Here is a 20,200-nt window from a genome sequence, read left to right on the forward strand (position 1 = left end):
AAAATTATAAATTTGTCTTCTCCATATTATAATACTAATAGAGCTATGGTGAACATTTGCTGCCAATAGCTCAAATGGTAAAAAAAAAGTACAGACACAGAAGTAATTGCAAAACCCCGTCTCCCGCTGCGCAGGGCACGAGCTAATTAATGAACGGAGTTGAATTTAAAACGGCGAATTCCGTTTTCGGATGGAAGGGACTATCGAAGCGAACTCGCGACTGCTTACGTAATAAATAGATAGATAGTCTCCTCGGCCTCGGGTGAGGAAGTGTCCGTGAAGGAAGGAAGGAAAGAGAGTTGGCGTGGTGTTGAAGATCGCGCTACTAAAAACTTTCACTGGAAATATGTTTGATCTTAGACACGTCGTTAAATAAGAAAAAAACATTTAGTTTTTCTCTTCTCATGATATATATATATATATCCCACGTATTAAAGGGAAGGATGTGACGTCAGCGTGCCTTTTCCTTGTCTAAGCTCGATCTGCCGTTTCTCTCTTGAAATCATAAACTTTCTTCTTTGGAAGGTACATTGTGTATATTATTTGTCATTTTCATCGCGATAGTGGATCATTACCACATAACTGTTGTTGTTTATTTTCGATGCAAACTCGGCTAATCTGTGCCTGTGGTGATAGTTGATGACTGATGTTGCTTGCACAGGACCCCGACCAGGAGGTAGGAGGCCTCAGTTTCATGCCGCCGGGCCGGGAGGATCAGTATCTCGGGTTCTTTCGTGTGCTTTGTGACGACCCCCCAAAGATCTGAAATGGCGCTTCAGGTCGTCTAATCGACACGAGCATTTGACTCGAGAGAAAGAAAGCACGAAGTATATAATTATAATAAGGTTCGTTGCTGGGCGGTCCTCAAGAAGGCCTTTCGGTGTTCTAGGCCGGATTCGGGTCGGTGCGACTATTAGTATTACCAACTTGGGTATTGCAACAGCTTGGTCGGCAGGATGTCTCGGAAGTAGTGAACTCGCTTTTTGAGTTGCTCAGCCGAGGTTGCATAAACTGCCGACCTGGTGATGCTCAGGGAGGGCGTTGTTGCAGCATTGGGTGCGCCGTCCTTCATAGGGCCGGCGGACCGAGCTTTGCTAGTTTCCCAAAAGCTAGGTCTGCCTTTGTATGGATGAGGACGTAAAGTTAGGTGTTCTGCGAGCATTAGCTGGTACATGTTAAATATCCTGCAGTAGGGCAAAGGGGGGCATTAGGCTCCACTACATTGTAAATGCATTTTATAATAACTTACTGTACAAGAAAACTCATTCTGATTGGTTCTTGAGTCACTTGAGAACATGGCCGGTGTGTCATGAATAAAATATAATCCAATTACAATGACAATGTAGTGGAGCCTAATGCCCCCTGGAGCTTAATGCCCCACTTTGCCCTACCTTTCGAAAAGGGTAGGACAGTGTTCCGTGCTCCCGAACACGTAACCTTTAGGCCTAAGTATTCACCTTGGCCAAATAGATCCTGCTTAAAATTTCTGGTCACTCGTTCTATACCTACCTACCTGGGGTTTGAGTTGGGTTAGATTTGAACTTCAAGTGATGTGGTACTACAATGGAATTGTCAATGCCAACTGCCGACCTATCAAAATGTATGTTGTGCATGTTTCCTTTCCGGCAGAGGCATGTCCGAGCAGCTGGTTCTCGACCCGTACCGTGACTTTCCTGCATGGCTCACCTCCCGGGGAATGAACCATCGCATGGCGCGTGCTCTCGAGATGGAGCTGGGAATAACAGACTATGACGCCTTGCTGGCATGCGCCCGTCCAATGAACGTTCGCTTTGAGCTGCTCGCTGTAGCCAAGGAGCGGCTGCCCTTCGCCGCCTACGCTGTGCTGCGCCAGGTGCTTGAGGGGTGTCCTTTGGAGGGTGGTACCAGCGGAGAGTCTTGCGGCTTTCGGTGCTCAACGTCACCGCACGCTGCTATTGCCGCTCTGCTTGATGCTATCGTGACCACGCTAAGTGGGTTGAGCCAGGAGCTGTTCCATTCTGCACAGAGGTTCAGTTGTCTCTATTCGGGAGGGCAGGAGTCTGTGGAAGATGTCCAGGCAGACACAGGTAAACCTTCACTGCACATGTACTGTTCCTCAGGCCGGTGGCACTTGAGTGGGTAGTGCAGTCGTTATTCTGTTTTCATAGACCAGTAGGTGTGGTTATAACGCCGTAATTTGTTTTTAAATATGCTTGTAGTTATTGTGACCATTTTCCAACAGGATGTAATGAAGACTCTACTCAACTAGACACGACACAAAACTCCCAGCAGCCATGGCAGATTGAAAGAGAGAGGGAAGACGATAAAGGTATTGTCGCGTCCACAGCTAATTATCACCAGCCTTGGACGGATGAACCGAACCGGTTTTAACTCCTGAGGCAATCTCCCAATCTGGCGGTTATGACGCACGCGTGGGATGGAAGAAACACTAAGCGTTTAGCTTCACGAACACAAAAGTTTATTCTGAAACCCAACCAAGAACACAACAACAAAAATGTAACAATAAAGCTTTATAAGAAAATAAGGCGCAGAATGAAAACGATGAAAATAAAAATGAGGTAAAATGCTATGGTGAGGTACCTCCTCACAGACACAAACACAAACAGTGGTCCCGTTCCCTGCCCATTGAAACACTTTTGCCTTGCCTCTCCTGGGCGGGTCTTTGCCGTACTTGTCCATGGAGCATGAGTACTAGCTGGCTGCTGCTTTGCTTGGCCGGCAGCTGTTATAAATGTTAGGGATGGCCACAGAGGGTATCACCAACCGGGGAAATTAACCTTAAACCCTACTACTAATAACAGGGCATCATCCCTCATATGAACATATAAATCGAACCTTAAGCTACATTTTCCCAACTTATTACATCGAAATGCTCCTACACGTCACACGGTCCATGCTATTTTCTATTCAATCCTACCTTTCCTATGGTATTCTCTTACCTACCCCCATAAACGTTACAGTATTTTCTAACTATTGCAATTTAAGTGCACCGGTCTTGTGTTTAATCCAAATCCAAACTCCATGAAGTTGATCCATCTTCTAACTCGGAAATTTAAGATTCCATTTTAATTTTAATTTTATTTTTTTATTTCTTATAGTTCGAAGATGTTTCCGTTAGCAAGTCAACTTGAAGATACCACAACATGCATTTTAAGGCCATTTCCCTGCTAGAGCGGGGGTTAGCCTTGCGGTCCCCATGACGATCTTCTCCATCTTGCCCTATTTTCTGCATCTCTCCTTGTTAACCCCCTTGCCCGCATTTCTTCTTCCACCATCTTTAGCCAAGTCTTTCTCGGTCTTCCCCGTCCTCTACTTCCTTCTACATTCATTTCCATCACTCTTCTCAACCAGTCACTTTCATCCTTCCTCAACACATGACCAAACCATCTCAACCTGTTCCTCTTCACAGCATCAATCACAGGCTCTATTCCCATCATTTTTCGCAATTCATCATTTGTCTTCCTCTCTCTCAACGATACTCCGCACATCCATCGAACCATTCGCATTTCCACCTTTTCCAACCTTCGTTGCTGCTCTACGTTCATTACCCATGTCTCGCTCCCATAAATCATAACACTTCTCACACATGTAGCATACACCTTTCCCTTCAGCTTCAACGACACTCCCCTCCTCATCAGCACGCCACTCAGTTCCCGAAACTTCTTCCATACACATCTCACTCTAGCAACCGTTGCCGAGTCTGATCCACCTTCTCCATTCAGCATGTCTCCGAGGTAGCAAAATGTTTTCACACCTTCCAGCTTCACGTCGTCTCCAAGATCCAACTCAACATTTCCTCCATCTGCAGCTCCCTCTGTGCGCACCTTAATAATAATAATAATAATAATAATAATAATAATAATGGAGTCTTATATAGCCCCATCTAGCAGAGTAAACGACCCTCATGGCGCTTTACATTATCATGCGAACGCGCACACACATACACAAACATATACACACACACAGACACACCTTCACTCTTGCCCTATTCCTCTCCCTCCCCATTCAAAACCCACAAATGTGTACTCCCCCTCCTCCTCCCCTCCCTCCCCCGCACATGTACACAGACATACTCTCGATCTCTGTCCCACCTCAAACCAAAGGGAAAACAGGACTTAGACTTTGAAAGACTTGTGAAACAGATAGGTTTTGAGGGAGGTTTTAAAGGCAGGAAGAGAGTCAACATGTCGAACCAGAGGAAGGCAAGTCATTCCAGAGCAGAGGTGCGGCAAAGGAAAAGGATTTCTCGCCAAACGATTTGGTGCTGGTGCGCGGCGGCTCTAAGGTCATAGAGGCGTCGCTTGAACGAAGCCGTCGCCGAGGTTCATAGAGAGTGAGCAAATCGGAGAGATAGTGAGGTCCTGTTCCACACAATGATTTATAACATAGTGTGCAAATTTTGTATTGCACACGAGCAGAGACAGGCAGCCAGTGTAAAGATTCAAGAAGCGGAGTAACATGGTCAGACTTCTTCGCCTTACAGACAAGACGAGCGGCAGAGTTTTGAACCTTTTGTAACTTATCCATGAGAAACTGAGGGCAGCCAGCATACAAAGAATTACAATAGTCTAGCCTTGAGAGGACAAGGGCACAGACCAGAGTTAGAGCAGCTTGAGGAGTAAGAAAGTGGCGAATGGATGCGATCTTTCGCAGCTGAAAGTATGCTGATTTGCAAGTTTGAAGTACTTGCTTGGAAAATGTCATGTTACAGTCGAAAACCACACCAAGGTTCTTGGCCGACGAAACAAAGTTTACATCGGTTTCGCCAACATGAATAGTGGTAGGAAGTGAACATTGTAGAAGACATCTGTGCGATCTTACAATCATGGACTCTGTTTTAGCATCGTTCAGCTGAAGTTTGTTTTGGGTCATCCACGCCTTCACGTCGGCAATACAGCTTTCTAACACTTCAACAGTGGGCACGATTTGTTGAATCGTGCTTCCTTTGTACAGCTGATTGTCGTCCGTAAAGGCGTGGTGATCAACTGAATGTCTGGCAACAAGATCAAATAGAGGCTGAGTGTACAAAAGAAAGAGGATAGGTCCCAGGACTGAGCCCTGGGGAACGCCAAAGGAAAGCGGAGAAGGGGCTGATTTCTGGCCATTGACAACAACTGTTTGCACTCTATCAGTAAGATAGGACATCAGCCAAGAAAGGGGAGTACCAGTTAGACCAAATGTGATTTCAAGACGACGAATTAAGACACTATGGTCAATCGTGTCAAAGGCGGCAGACAAGTCCAAAAGAGCAAGAACGGAAACCTTACCACAGTCAAGAGAGGTCAGAAGATCATTGGTTATTCTTAGGAGAGCGGTCTCGGTGCTTTGGCCTGGTCTATGTGCTGACTGGCAAGAATTGAAAAGATTATTTGAAACTAGATGGTCATTCATCTGTGATAGCACAATTCTTTCTGTGATCTTTGACAGGAAAGACAGGTTGGAGATGGACGGTAATTTTTCATGTCGTTAAGGTAAAGGGTGGGCTTTTTAAGAAGTGGTTTAACAAGAGCTTGCTTAAAGAGAAGCGGAAATGAACCCGTAGTCAGAGAATCATTGATAACTGCAGTAATAAATGGGACGAGGGTGTCCAAACACTCAATAAACAAATCGGTGGGAAGGGGGTCAAGATCACATGTTTTTGTGTTTGACTTGAGGATTGTACATTTGACAATTCCTCAGTAACAGGAGTAAACGAACTAAGAGGTCGTTTGTGAAAGCAGTGTTCAGCATCATCGAAGGAAAGGAGTGACTGCTTGTCAAGATTGTTTCTTATTGACTGAATTTTATTGTGGAAGAAATGCAGGAAGCGTTGGGGTAGTTCGTTTTGAGGAAATACAGTGGGAAGAACGGATTTATTTTTGGTGGCAAACAGGCGGTTGGTAATGTTGAACAGTTGCTTGCAGGAGGAGCTCCTAGTAATCCGATCAGAAATATATGACGTTTTTGCTTTCAGAATGATTTTTATGACGAGTCTTTTAGCTATGTTATACAACTGTTTATGGACTGTGAGGCCAGTCTTCAGCCACTGTCTCTCGGCACGTCGTCGTTCCTTTTTGGCAGCCCTGACTTCGTCGCTGACTGCGCTGAACCACGGAGTACTCATGCGTCTGGGAACGGCACGCCGTGTCGCTGGAGCATGACAGTCCAACGCTGTGCGGAGGCAACAGTCGAGGTCTTCTGCAGTGACATAGGAACGGCCAGAGAGACGGGTGTGAAGGTCCTCTTTAAAGGCGGAACGGTCGATGGCACGAATGTTGCGGGCAGTGAAGAAGGTGGGCTGAAGACGAGGAACAGCAATACTCAGGTGGCTGGTGACACAGAAGTGGTCCGAGGTGATAGCACAGGTCACTGACGTGGACTGCACCAACTGATCATCGCATCTGTGCACTAACCAATCCAGGATGTGTCCTTTAACGTGTGTAGGTTGGGAGACAGACTGAGACAGACTAAAAGTAGAAAGGAGGTCAATGATCTTTGAAGTGAGAGGATGTTGTGGTTGGTCGTAGTGGATGTTGAAATCTCCAAGAATCAAGACGAAACCAGGAAGAGTATTGCAGTGGTCGAGCAAATTAGGAAGCTGGGTCACGAACATAGAGTCAGTAAGCTTGTTTTTCCGGTTAGGTGGAGGTCGGTAGAGGCAGAAGAAATGAAGAGTGTTTTCTGACAGAGTGAAGGTGACATGGGCTAGCTCGGAGGATGAATGGTCGAATGAAAAAGTCGTGGTGAAGGAGACAAAGGGAGAGAAGTTGTGTCTGTAAATAACAGCCATGCCCCCGCCCCTAGAGGAGCGAGGAAATGACTGCAGGGTGTATCCAAGTGGGGTGAGATCAGCACATCTCGCTTCGTCGCCACTGGGTCGGAGCCAGGTTTTGGTCAGAAAAAACACGGCGATATCGTAATATCTTGAATAAAAGAGGTAATTTCTGTTCGCTTGTCAGGACTACTTACAGACTGAGCGTTGAATAAGGCGAGATACAGGTCAGAACAGTGTTGTTTTGGTGCTGTGTATGTTCTACAGGGATAGATGAGGTTATTGAAGTTGACAGGGGACACTTTTTCGCAGGAATTATTAAAATGTGGGCCGGGCCGTCGCTGGTCGCGAAGATAAATCAAAATCGGTATTTTTCTCTGCTTTCTCCTCCCGCCTCGCTTTGTGCGTTTTCTCGGGAGACCAACACCGATTTCAAGTTCTCTGAGGCCTGAAACGAGTCCAGGAGTCAATCGAGTGGTGTTGTTTAAAGACAAAAGTTTTTGCCGAGTGTAGCGAATAGGCCTCGGGATCGAGGAGTTAGAGCGGATAGTCGAGCTCGGTACATGCAGAGGTGGGGCGAGCGATGGGGCGAGGGGTGGGGCAAGCAGTGGGACGAGCGATGGGGCGGGCAGTGGGGCGAGCGATGGGGCGGGCGATGGGACGAGCGGTGGGACGAGCGGTGGGGCGAGCGATGGGGCGAGACAGGGAAAAGAACTGTCTTGTTGAGAGGCGCACACCGGGGCTGCGTGAGGCTCAACGAAAAAACATGGTAGGTACTTACAGTTCGAAATTTTCAACTTGGTGGCGAGTAAAAACCAAAGTACTGCAAATCTCACGGGCAGACACGCCGCCGTAAGCCAGGAAACGAAACGGGGATCCATCACAATCATTCACACAAAGCACAACAAATCCAACAGAATCAATCAAATACACAGGACGACCGACTCAGCTCAGCCTGCTAGGCGAATGACCCGGAAGTTAAAATTTGAACGACAAATTACATTTGAATGTAGCTGCCACACTGGTTAATGACCCACTCAGACCACTTCATTTTTGATGAACCCACTCAGCGCACATTGTACATTGAATGGAGTTCACTCCGACACCCTTCCTGCACACAGCACAGGGCCACTTCCCAGTTCTTCCCACCTCACCACATGCTTTACCACTTGCCATCACCTTCGTCTTTCCGATATTCACCTTCAGACCTTTTGTCTCCATACATTCCTTCCACTTGTTCATCTTTTCCTTCAGTCCATCCATACTTTCCGCAATCAACACCAGATCATCTGCATACAACAACTCCCACGGTAAACCCTCCTTTACGTTCTGAGCCAGCACCTCCATCACAGCTACAAATAGTAGTGGACTTAGTACCGACCCCTGATGCACTCCCACCTTCACCATTGTTCCCGTCCTTCGTCCTTACAGCTGTGCGCGCTCTTTTGTACATTGCCAGCACTATGATCAACCATTCCTCCACTCCTAACTTCCTCATTGCCCATGTCAATACTATGCGTGGAACACTATCGAATGCTTTCTCCAGATCAACAAACCCAAGGGGTTTGGGTACCCAAGGGAACCCAACAAACCCAAGGGATCAACAAACCCAAGAAGAAACAACTTCCTCCTCTACTCCATGTACTTTTCCTGCAACTGCCTCACAATAAAAAGCACGTCTGTCGTTCCTCTTCCTGGCATAAATCCAAACTGCATTTCGTCGATCTTCACTTTGTTCCTTATCCTCCTCTCCAACACCCTTTACAATACCTTCATTCCATGCTCCAATAACTTTATCGCTCGGTACGAGCCACACTCTAGACAGTCTAGAGGGTCACCTTTCGCCTTGTATAAAGGGACGAGGGTACTCAGTTCCCAATCCACTGGAATGCGGCCTTCTTTCACCGCCAGATTACAGATCTCTGTCATTCTCTTCACACCCGAACTTCCTGCTGCCTTCAACATATCTCCCACAACTCCCGTCGGCCCTCCCGCTTTTCTACTCTTCATTGCTTTTATCGCTTCCTCAACTTCCTTCTCAGTTATCTTCTCTGCCGGTCCTAAAACTGGGTTACTCTCTATGTTGCCATCCAATTCATTCTCTGTATTCAACAGCATTTCCATATATCTTTTCCATCTTCCTTTAATTCCATCTGGGTCCACAACGATTTGTCCCACTTCATCCTTCAAGCAACTCACCCCCATCACATCACACCTCTCTTTCGCTATCTGCTTTGCAATCCTGAATACTGCTCTGACCCTCTTCCAAATACAAGCGTTCTCTGAACATTTTCCTACATGCCTCCTGCGCCTTTGCTACCTCTTTCTTTGCAGCCTTCTTGGCTGCCTTATAACTTTCATGCTCTGCTGTTTCTGCTCCCGTACCCTTCGCCTTCTGCCACTCATTGAACTTCTTCCTCTTCTCGTCAATCCTCTTTCCAACTTCATCATCCCACCACCATGTTTCCGGGTGCCTCGGTGGTCCTTTTGTCCATCCACATACCTCACCAACGGCTCCCAACAGACTAGCTTTCATTGGCATCCAACCACTTTCAAGCTCAACCACATCATCCTCTACCCTACTCAGCCTCTCTTTTAATGCCTCCCTTACTGTCACCTCTTTCAACCTCCACACCTTTATTCTCGGTTGGTGCTTCACCCGCCGATCTCTCCTTGCACCTTTCACCCTTATGTCGCAGACAACCAAGTGGTGCTGTGAAACAGCCTCCTCCCCCGGGATCACCTTTGTGTCCCGGAGTTGCCCCCTATCTCGCCTACGCACCATCAGGTAGTCAACGGTTGTCGTCGACCAACCTGACGTGTATGTAACAAGCTTATTATCCTCTTTCTGTAACTGAGTATTACAAATCAGCTCCATCAGCAAACTCCAAAATCCTTTCACCTTCTCCATTTCTCACACCATATCCGTAACCCCCATGAACTCCCTCAAAACCATCCATACTCCTTCCCACATGTCCATTTAGGTCTCCTCCTACCACAACAACTTCCTCATCTTTCACGTTTTCCATCAGCTTCTCTATCGCACACCAGAACTTGTCCTTCTCTTCATCGCTCCGACCAACCTGCGGAGCATATCCCGAGATGACGTTCACCAAGAGCTTTCCAATCATCATTTTCACCATCAACCTATCACTCACTCTAGTCACACACACCACACTGTCTAGAAACTCCTCAGAAAACAGGACACCAACACCATTCACGCCCTCCAGGCACCCTTGCCACACAAACTTGTATTTCTGTCCCTGCCTACCCTTCACCATGCTCACACCACTTCCCTTCCATCTCGTCTCTTGCACACAACACATACATCAACTTGAAGATGATAAATTTTAATTCACAAGTCTTACCATTTTGGCTCAATCGTGAATAAATTTACCTCTTCCTCCTCCGACTGCCCCCCCCCCCCCAACCCATTTCAGATTAATTAATGGACGGTTTCTGATGTATTATTTTCCATAATTGTTTTGATGCAGGAAAGACCCATATTCACACTTCCTCCTTAAGAATTGACAAACAAGTAAGTCCCCCAATGTATTTCTGCGGTCAGTCTATGGAGCTCCTGGGCATCACTGTCACCAATAAGTTGGCTTGGGTGTATTGTATTGAAAATCTGGCTTCAAAAACTGGCCGCCATCTCCTAATGATCCTCGGCGCCAAGTCAAGTTCTTCCTCTGCAGGCAGCCCTCAGCTTAAAACGGTGCACAAAGTCTTCATCCGGAGTGTCGTGGAATTATGGATCTCAATGTGGACTGCTGCTACTGCTTCCCACTTCCCAGTGTCTGCTTCTTGCTCTCTGAAGGCAGGTTGGTGGCTTTGCAGGTTTTTTGCCAGTTCTATTTCAGTGTTGCTCCTTCCCTTTCAACTTTTTACTCAGCCCCTGCCCTTCCAGTTCATGCAGGTTTACCCAGAAAACATTTCCTTGTTACCTGCCCCAAGTTTAAACTCTATGCTCTCACCTCCATTATTTTGTACCCCTCTTTGCTCACTTGTGGACCCACCTTCCTGATCCCATTGTCTCGACGTCTTTCTTGCTAGATTTAAAGTGTGCTGCCTACTACCACCTCATGGTCTCTCCCATATCCACTACTGAGCTTTCTTACTTTCACTGAGACCTTGTTCTCACCTTCCGACAAATTCAATTATGCTCTGGTGCATCTGTTTCTTGTTGTTCCACCGTTTTCCCTTTGCCCTATTTTGTCTGTTGCTCCATGCCCCTTGTTGTTCTACTGTAACATTAGCCTCAATACCAATAAACAAAAAGCATGTTTGCACTCGAAATGTGCCTGAGAAGTTGGAGGTAGGAAAGATCCAGACCACACAAAACGAAAACGGTCAATACAAGAGAATATATGGAGAATGGTCTTGATCATAAAGGTCGTCCAAAGGTTGAATGAATGAATCATCGTTTTAAGGCCATTTTCCCCCACTAGAGTGGGGGTTAGCCTTGCGGGCCCCATGACGATCATGGTTCCCTTTTTGAGGCAGTTTTTATGGCCGGATGCCCTTCCTGACGCCAGGTCGTCCAAAGGTTAAAGAACACTTTTGGAGTGAGGGAGAAGGATGGACTGCAGAGCGATGGGGACGAAAACCACGAATGGAATCCAGTCAAGTACGAGGCCTATTGGGAAAATCCAAATGAGTTGCAACAAAATAAAAAAAGAAGATTACGAGATACTTGCAGACAGCAATCAACCCGACATTTAACAATGTTAATGACTTTACGACGGGGACTCAAAAATAATCTGTCCCGGTAGATTTTGTTTTAGAACAGGTGTGCGGGGCTCGACTGAAAGCTGAGAACTGGAAACTGAACACCCAGCTTCTAATTGAACCATATATTATTTCCTACTTGGAAAGCTATCCTTATCCTCATTCTCATGTACAGAGTGTTTGTCTGCTGTGGTGTGTATCCTTATCCAATGCAGTGTCTTTGCTAGGGTTACAACCGTGGATGGGTCGCCACTCTGATGCAGATTCGCTACTGAGTGCACAACAATTTAGAATTTGGTCAGGGTGCGAGTGATAGCTTGCCTACTCATTGCGAAGAATATCGTAGACTCTTTAATGTCCACCAACTAATGTTGACAGATGGGAAAAGTCGGGTAGAGACCGGGACCCAGACCCAGCTTCCACGAGAGGTACAGAGACACAAAGACAGAAGCGTTTGCACTTTTATAGGTTCTTTCTTGCCCCAACCGTTGAGAGATTGTTTGAGTTGAGTTGAACCAACCAACCAACCAACCGTTGAGTTGAGAGATTATCGTTGAGAGAGAGGAAGACAAATGATGAATTGCGAAAGATGATGGGAATAGAGCCTGTGATTGATGCTGTGAAGAGGAACAGGTTGAGATGGTTTGGTCATGTGTTGAGGAAGGATGGAAGTGATTGGTTGAAAAGAGTGATGGAAATGAATGTAGAAGGAAGGAGAGGACGAGGAAGACCGAGAAAGACTTGGCTGAAGATTGTGGAAGAAGAAATGCGGGCAAGGGGGTTAACAAAGAGAGATGCAGAAAATAGGGCAAAATGGAGAAGATTGTCATGGGGACCGCAAGGCTAACCCCCGCTCTAGCAGGGAAAATGGCCTTAAAATGCATGTTGTTGTGTTGTTGTTTCTTGCCCCAACCCCCACATCCTTCTAGCATGCTTATTGCCCCATCATGTGGCCTTCTCAAAGCTTGTCGTCATGTCTAACAGTTGCTGGCTGTTTTCAGTGGTGGTTCGCAGCTTCTGGTTGCCGTTTGCATTTTCTCATTTCCTGTGGTTGGAAATTGCTGCCCGGCGACCCAGCTGCCCAGCGGGATTTTGACATCGGGTCAAAAGGTCACACACTGATTAGAAGGGGATTAAAGCGCATGCAGGCAGATAAAGAAGGGAACGATTTATGGATTAGTGCTGGAGGAATGGTGATAGAATAGATGCATTACAGAATGGAAGGGTGATGTTTAACTCTGACTAGACATACTATAAATATATATGTATATGTATATATATATAAATATGTATATCTATATAGATAAAACACAGTTTGTGTGTGTGTAATGTTACCGATAGACTCCTAAACGGAGAGGCTTACGTGCTTGATATTTGGCATAGACATGGCCATTGAGCCTGGGACGAACATGGCCAAACTCAAAATATTTGACGATCCATATTTTTTATTCATATTTACCTCAGCGCATTTCAGCGCACAGAATCAGAGCAGGTGGGCGCTGATTCGCTCAGAGCGATCACGTGATGACGCTATGAACGCTATGAACGATATGACGCTATGACGCTATGACAAAAAAAAATCGCTATGACGCTATGAAACGCTATGAACGCTATGAACGATATGACGCTATGACACTATGAAACGCTATGAACGCTATGACGCTATGAAAAAAAAAATCGCTATAACGCTATGAACGCTATGACGCTATGAACGCTATGACGCTATGACGCTATGAAAAAAAAAATCGCTATGACGCTATGAAAAAAAAAATCGCTCGCTTTACCAAGGGGCTCGCTCTCCCCCCGTTCCCCTCCCCTCCCCTTCCCTCTCCCCCTCCCCTCCCCCGCCCGGCAATGCCGGGTACTTCTGCTAGTGTATATATATTTACAGTATATGTATATGTATATATATATACAGGGTGAGTCAAAAGTAGCGCCCGATTTCTGTTTATATATATATATATATATATATATATATATATATATATATATATATATATATATATATATATATATATATATATATATATATATATATATAATCGTTAGATTAAATAAGACGCGGACGTAGCTTCAGGACGTCGATCTTTAATTGTCGACAAGCTTTCGACCAACAAAGGTCTTCTTCTGAGTCAGCCCCAAGTACAACGGAACTTGGGGCTGACTCAGAAGAAGACCTTTGTTGGTCGAAAGCTTGTCGACAATTAAAGATCGACGTCCTGAAGCTACGTCCGCGTCTTATTTAATCTAACGATTATTTATTCAATACAAATGAGACGCCCTGCTCGTACTTTGGAGTTTCTACTATTTCTTACAGTTATATATATATATATATATATATATATATATATATATATATATATATATATATATATATATATATATATATATATATATATATATTTCTGTCAGTTGATTGTTTGTTTGCCATTTGTATTACAGTGTATAAGAAGGTAGAAATAAATTAATGGCATGTTTATCTAACCATTTATTCGGGAGAAAATTATTACGGAAGTGTACCAAGCTGTTTTACTTGCAATTTTTTAAGTGCCCTCCCTCGTGATCGATGCACAATTGCAGCCGAGCAGGCACAGAGTGGCACACACGCTTGCAGAGTTCGATATCAATTTCCTCAAACTTTGCAGTGATTTGAGCCTTCAATTCCTGAATGGTACGAGGCTTTTCACGATAAACAAGGTCTTTCATGAGCCCCCAAAGAAAGAAATCTGGAGGTGTAAGGTCTGGGGAGCTTGCCGGCCACTCGATCGGACCGCGGCGGCCGATCCACTTTCCGAGAAAGTTTTCATCAAGCCGCTGACGAAAATGACGTCCATAATGAGGTGGAGCTCCATCTTGCTGGAAATAACAGTCCTGATCTTGTACCCTGGGCCAAAAGAAGGTTTGCAGCATATCCAGGTAAATTTCTGCAGTGACAGATCCCTCAAAGAAAAAGGCTCCAATTATCCCTAATGGAGATATGGCTGCCCAAACTGTCACGCCAGGTAAATTTACCTCCTTCTCAACTGTCACTCTTGGGTTCTCCGCAGCCCAGTAGACACAATTGTGTCTGTTAATTGTGCCGTTAAGCTTAAAACATGCCTCATCTCAGATGAACCAACCATCCGTTGAGTTGAGAGATTATCGTTGAGAGAGAGGGAAGACAGATGATGAATTGTGAAATATGATGGGAATAGAGCCTGTGATTGATGCTGTGAAGAGGAACAGGTTGAGATGGTTTGGTCATGTGTTGAGGAAGGATGAAAGTGACTGGTTGAAAAGAGTGATGGAAATGAATGTAGAAGGAAGTAGAGGACGGGGAAGACCGACAAAGACTTGGCTGAAGATGGTGGAAGAAGAAATGCGGGCAAGGGGGTAACAAGGAGAGATGCAGAAAATAGGGCAAAATGGAGAAGATTGTCATGGGGACCGCAAGGCTAACCCCCGCTCTAGCACAGTACTTACTTTTTCCACATGCAAAATTTGCATTTATGTTTATTTAAATTATACAATGGACTCCAAAATGTAAATGTTTCATGATATTTGTTATATTATATCACCTTTATCTATCAATATTGTTGAAATGAAGATCAAATAGCTGTATGTTGAAATATGTTGAAAAAGTCAAAACTTTACATGGGGTGTACTTACTTTTTCACGTGACTGTATATGTATGTATATATACAGTGCATTCAGAAAGTATTCAGACCCCTTCACTTTTATAACATTTTGTTATGTTGCAGCCTTATGCTGAAATCGTTTAAATTCATTTTTTCCTTCATCAATCTATACTCGATACCCCATAATGACGAAGAGAAAACAGGATTTTAGAAAGTTTTGCAAATTTATTAAAAAGAAAAAACTGAAATATCACTGACATAAGTATTCATACCCTTTGCTATGACACTTGAAATTTAGCTCAGGTGCCTCCCATTTCTCTTGATCATCTTTGAGATGTTTCTACATGTTACGGATTCGTCACTTCCGTTGTTGTGGTTTTCATCCACTTGAAACATATCTGGTTCCATGTATTATTATTATTAATTGTTTGAGGGAAATAGCAATTATTATTGTTAAAAGGTAAAAAGGTTAATGTTTTAAATGAAACAGGAACCGGACGGCGACGAAGAGGAAGAGGAGAAAAAGAAGGCGGAGCAAGTGAGTCGGACAAGAAAGCCAAGCTGCTCCGAGTTCTGAAGCGAATGTTGTCGAACGGGAGTCACTCGCGAACTTTCGGGTTTCCCGGGAAAGGGATTCCTATGACAGAGTTGTCATCGCTGTGACCGATCACCCTGCGTGTCAGGTCTTTGGCGGTGGATTCCGAGGAGAATTATCGTCGGGCCGTTACGTCTCAATAACGGGTCGTCGGCCATTTTGACTCGCGCGCTTTGCGCGTCAAGCAAGGTTTCTTTGCTTCGTCAGCCGTTTTCACCGCTTTCAGACGTATCTGGTGTGTGTGTGCACCGTGGCTTTTGAAGATTAATTTGCGGTTCGCCGACTGTGAGCCTTGAAAGTCCATACCCGAGGGTGTGATTTCCCAGTCGCCTGGAGGGCGCCTTTGGATTTCCCAGTCGCCTTGAGCGCGCCTTGGTGCAGCTTTGGCTGTGTGACTGTACTTGCCATCCGCACGGGATTCTGGTCTCGATTGGACATCGTTCTGACGATCGCTGGAGCGAAGCAACTTTGGCTTGGAGCCGGGAATAAGAGACATTGGGAATGTTCTTGGTTCACTCACTTGGAGCACAGTGAGTTATATATTACGAAACTGATGGTACCATCATAGGACGTATTGATTGTTCTTTTGATTCCTATTATTGTGACCAAGTACCAACCAAGAATACCATACCAAGGGTGAAGTACCAACCAAGAATGAAGGTGTGGAGGTTGAAAGAGGTGACAGTAAGGGAGGCATTAAAAAAGAGGCTGAGTAGGGTAGAGGATGATGTGGTTGAGCTTGAAAGTGGTTGGATGTCAATGAAAGCTAGTCTGTTGGGAGCCGTTGGTGAGGTATGTGGATGGACAAAAGGACCACCGAGGCACTCGGAAACATGGTGGTGGGATGATGAATTTCGAAAGAGGATTGACAAGAAGAGGAAGAAGTTCAAGGAGTGGCAGAAGGCGAAGGGTACGGGAGCAGAAACAGCAGAGCATGAAAGTTATAAGGCAGCCAGGAAGGCTGCAAAGAAAGAGATAGCAAAGGCGCAGGAGGCATGTAGGAAAATGTTCGGAGAACCCTTGGATTCGGAAGAGGGTCAGAAAGCAGTATTCAGGATTGCAAAGCACATAGCGAAAGAGAGGTGTGATGTGATGGGGGTGAGTTGCTTGAAGGATGAAGTGGGACAAATGGTTGTCGACCCAGATGGAATTAAAGGAAGATGGAAAAGATATATGGAAATGCTGTTGAATACAGAGAATGAATGGGATGGCAACATAGAGAGTAACCCAGTTTTAGGACCGGCAGAGACGATAACTGAGAAGGAAGTTGAGGAAGTGATAAAAGCAATGAAGAGTGGAAAAGTGGGAGGGCCGACGGGAGTTGTGGGAGATATGTTGAAGGCAGCAGGAAGTTGGGGTGTGAAGAGAATGACAGAGATCTGTAATCTGGTGGTGAAAGAAGGCCGCATTCCAGTGGACTGGGAACTGAGTACCCTCGTCCCTCTATACAAGGGGAAAGGTGACCCTCTGGAGTGTGGCTCGTACCGAGCGATAAAGTTATTGGAGCATGGAATGAAGGTATTGGAAAGGGTGTTGGAGAGGAGGATAAGGAAGAAAGTGAAGATCGACGAAATGCAGTTTGGATTTATGCCAGGAAGAGGAACGACAGATGCGCTTTTCATTGTGAGGCAGTTGCAGGAGAAGTACATGGAGAAGAGGAAGAAGTTGTTTTTTTGGATTTGTTGATCTGGAGAAAGCATTCGATAGGCTTCCACGCAAAGTATTGACATGGGCATTGAGGAAGTTAGGAGTGGAGGAATGGTTGATCAGAGTAGAGATGGCAATGTACAAAAGAGCGCACACAGCTGTAAGGACGAAGGATGGGAACAGTGGTGAGTTTGAGGTGAAGGTGGGAGTGCATCAGGGGTCGGTACTAAGTCCACTACTATTTGTAGCTGTGATGGAGGTGCTGGCTCAGAACGTAAAGGAGGGTTTACCGTGGGAGTTGTTGTATGCAGATGATCTGGTGTTGATTGCGGAAAGTATGGATGGACTGAAGGAAAAGATGAACAAGTGGAAGGAATGTATGGAGACAAAAGGTCTGAAGGTGAATATCGGAAAGACGAAGGTGATGGCAAGTGGTAAAGCATGTGGTGAGGTGGAAAGAACTGGGAAGTGGCCGTGTGCTTTGTGCAGGAAGGGTGTCGGAGTGAACGCCATTCAATGTACAATGTGCGCTGAGTGGGTTCATCAAAAATGTAGTGGTCTGAGAGGGTCATTTACCAGTGTGGCAGCTACATTCAAATGTAAGGTGTGCACAGAGGGAGCTGCAGATGGAGGAAATGTTGAGTTGGATCTTGGAGACGGCGTGAAGCTGGAAGGTGTGAAAACCTTTTGCTACCTCGGAGACATGCTGAATGGAGAAGGTGGATCAGACTCGGCAACGGTTGCTCGAGTGAGATGTGCATGGAAGAAGTTTCGGGAACTGAGTGGCGTGCTGATGAGGAGGAGAGTGTCGCTGAAGCTGAAGGGAAAGGTGTATGCTGCATGTGTGAGAAGTGTTATGATTTATGGGAGCGAGACATGGGTAATGAATGTAGAGCAGCAACGAAGGCTGGAAAGGGTGGAAATGCGAATGGTTCGATGGATGTGCGGAGTATCGTTGAGAGAGAGGAAGACAAATGATGAATTGCGAAAGATGATGGGAATATTGCCTGTGATTGATGCTGTGAAGAGGAACAGGTTGAGATGGTTTGGTCATGTGTTGAGGAAGGATGAAAGTGACTGGTTGAGAAGAGTGATGGAAATTAATGTAGAAGGAAGTAGAGGACGGGGAAGACAGAGAAAGATTTGGCTAAAGATAGGCCTCAAGCTGACACCATGTATCGTTCAATCCCGTTCCGAGGTCAGAGAGACTAAAAAATAATCACTGATAATCTGAGTACGTGCCGAGTTGTAGCACATACAATAACTATCAGATCCTGCCAGTTTGAAAGTTTTCCACGCGTTTATGTCGCACTACTTTGTCTTGCATTGAAGGCACTGATGTTGAATCTAGGCCTATCAGAACACTTGCTTGGGTCACATGACATACAAAATGGCGGCGCCCATGTCACGCTGAATGTTTAGTCATGGCCTCGGGAAAATCGCGTTTAAAGTGCTTCATGCACTTTGAACACGTCGTGAATGACATAACTTCGCCGTTTACGCCTCTTAGATGGAGTAAATATCGTGAATGCCTGCAGACATGGCTGCAATTGGACGGTGAGTGTCACAATCTTGCCAACAGACACCAGCATCTGGTCAACGTCGAGTTCACCAACACCTCCACGAGTGTATGATACACCTCCACGAGTCTAGGATCTACCTCCACGAGTCTACGATACACCTCCACGAGTCTACGATACACCTCCACGAGTCTACGATACACCTCCACGAGTCTACGATACACCTCCACGAGTCTACGATCTACCTCCACGAGTCTACGATCTACCTCCACGAGTCTAGGATCTACCTTCACGGGTCTAGGATCTACCTCCACGGGTCTAGGATCTACTTCCACGGGTCTAGGATCTACCTCCACGAGTCTAGGATCTACCTCCACGAGTCTAGGATCTACCTCCACGAGTCTAGGATCTACCTCCACGAGTCTAGGATCTACCTCCACGAGTCTAGGATCTACCTCCACGAGTCTAGGATACACCTCCACGAGTCTAGGATACACCTCCACGAGTCCAGGATCTACCTCCACGAGTTTAGGATCTACCTCCACAAGTCTAGGATCTACCTACACTGCTAATTATACCCCAAGTTATTGTGCAGGGTGGGACGAAACGAGCTCTGTTGTACAATGTCTGCATCAGTGGGTGATATTGGATATGCGTCCGCCTGCGTTCGATGTCAACCCACTGTTTACGTTTGATCTCGATTAAAGGTCACATGACAGAGGTAAAACCTCAGATGTTTCAAACTCGAGTTATGATCTGCAAAAATATTTTCAAAGGGCACATGTCCTGTTACACCCAAAAATTTAATCTGTCCATCTTTGCACAGCAGGCCATTGTGGTATCAAATTTGGTTGTTGTTGTATCACTTCGGACAGTTCTCTCGAACAAGCCCGTGACACAAAGACAGCGGATCGATCTCCCAGAAACGACCCAGAGATCCCCCACATCGAGGATGGTGTGACCCACCTTCACGAAGTCAGGGCCACGTCGGAGTTGGAGAAAGACAGAAACAGGGACAAGAGGGAAAGGGACGGTCCATGGGGACCAATCGGCACTCTGACCCTAATAAAGCGCTGACCTGACGAATCCGGGCAGCAGGACAGAATGGGGAAGATTTTGCCCCCGAATTGCATTGGGGGGAGGAGGGGGAAGGGTTCGACCACCATGAAGAAGCATCCGCGATATTTACTGTCAAGTTTGATTGAAATCCCTCTCTCGTCCACAAGTTGTGGTAACCAAGATTTTAAATTAAAGGTCACATGACCATAGTCCCTTTGACCTTTTCAACCCAAAAGCGAAGCAGTTCATCTTTGCATTACAGTTCATACCAATTTTGTTA

General features: G+C 45.7%; 1 protein-coding gene across 18 annotated transcripts in view; it reads left to right on the forward strand.

Annotated features, from left to right (window-relative positions):
- Positions 1-254: 254 nt before the first annotated feature.
- Positions 255-20,200, forward strand: part of LOC137431034 (uncharacterized) — a 60,300-nt gene continuing 40,354 nt past the window's right edge. For 6 of the 18 annotated variants that reach the window (XM_068121963.2, XM_068121903.2, XM_068121921.2 and 3 more), the window contains exons 1-5: positions 426-525; positions 662-845; positions 1,630-2,066; positions 2,222-2,308; positions 10,450-10,575. In XM_068121963.2, coding sequence (XP_067978064.1) covers positions 1,634-2,066; positions 2,222-2,308; positions 10,450-10,575 — 646 coding nt within the window. In that variant the 5' untranslated portion in view covers positions 426-525; positions 662-845; positions 1,630-1,633. Of the gene's footprint in view, positions 526-661; positions 846-1,629; positions 2,067-2,221; positions 2,309-10,449; positions 10,576-20,200 lie in introns of all 18 variants that reach the window. The other 12 variants (XM_078779839.1, XM_078779875.1, XM_078779853.1 and 9 more) reach the window with 7 other exon arrangements.

This window comes from Myxine glutinosa, chromosome 1 (genome assembly GCF_964187855.1).
Source record: "Myxine glutinosa chromosome 1, kmMyxGlut1.1, whole genome shotgun sequence".
NCBI classification, from domain to species: Eukaryota; Metazoa; Chordata; class Myxini; order Myxiniformes; family Myxinidae; genus Myxine; species Myxine glutinosa.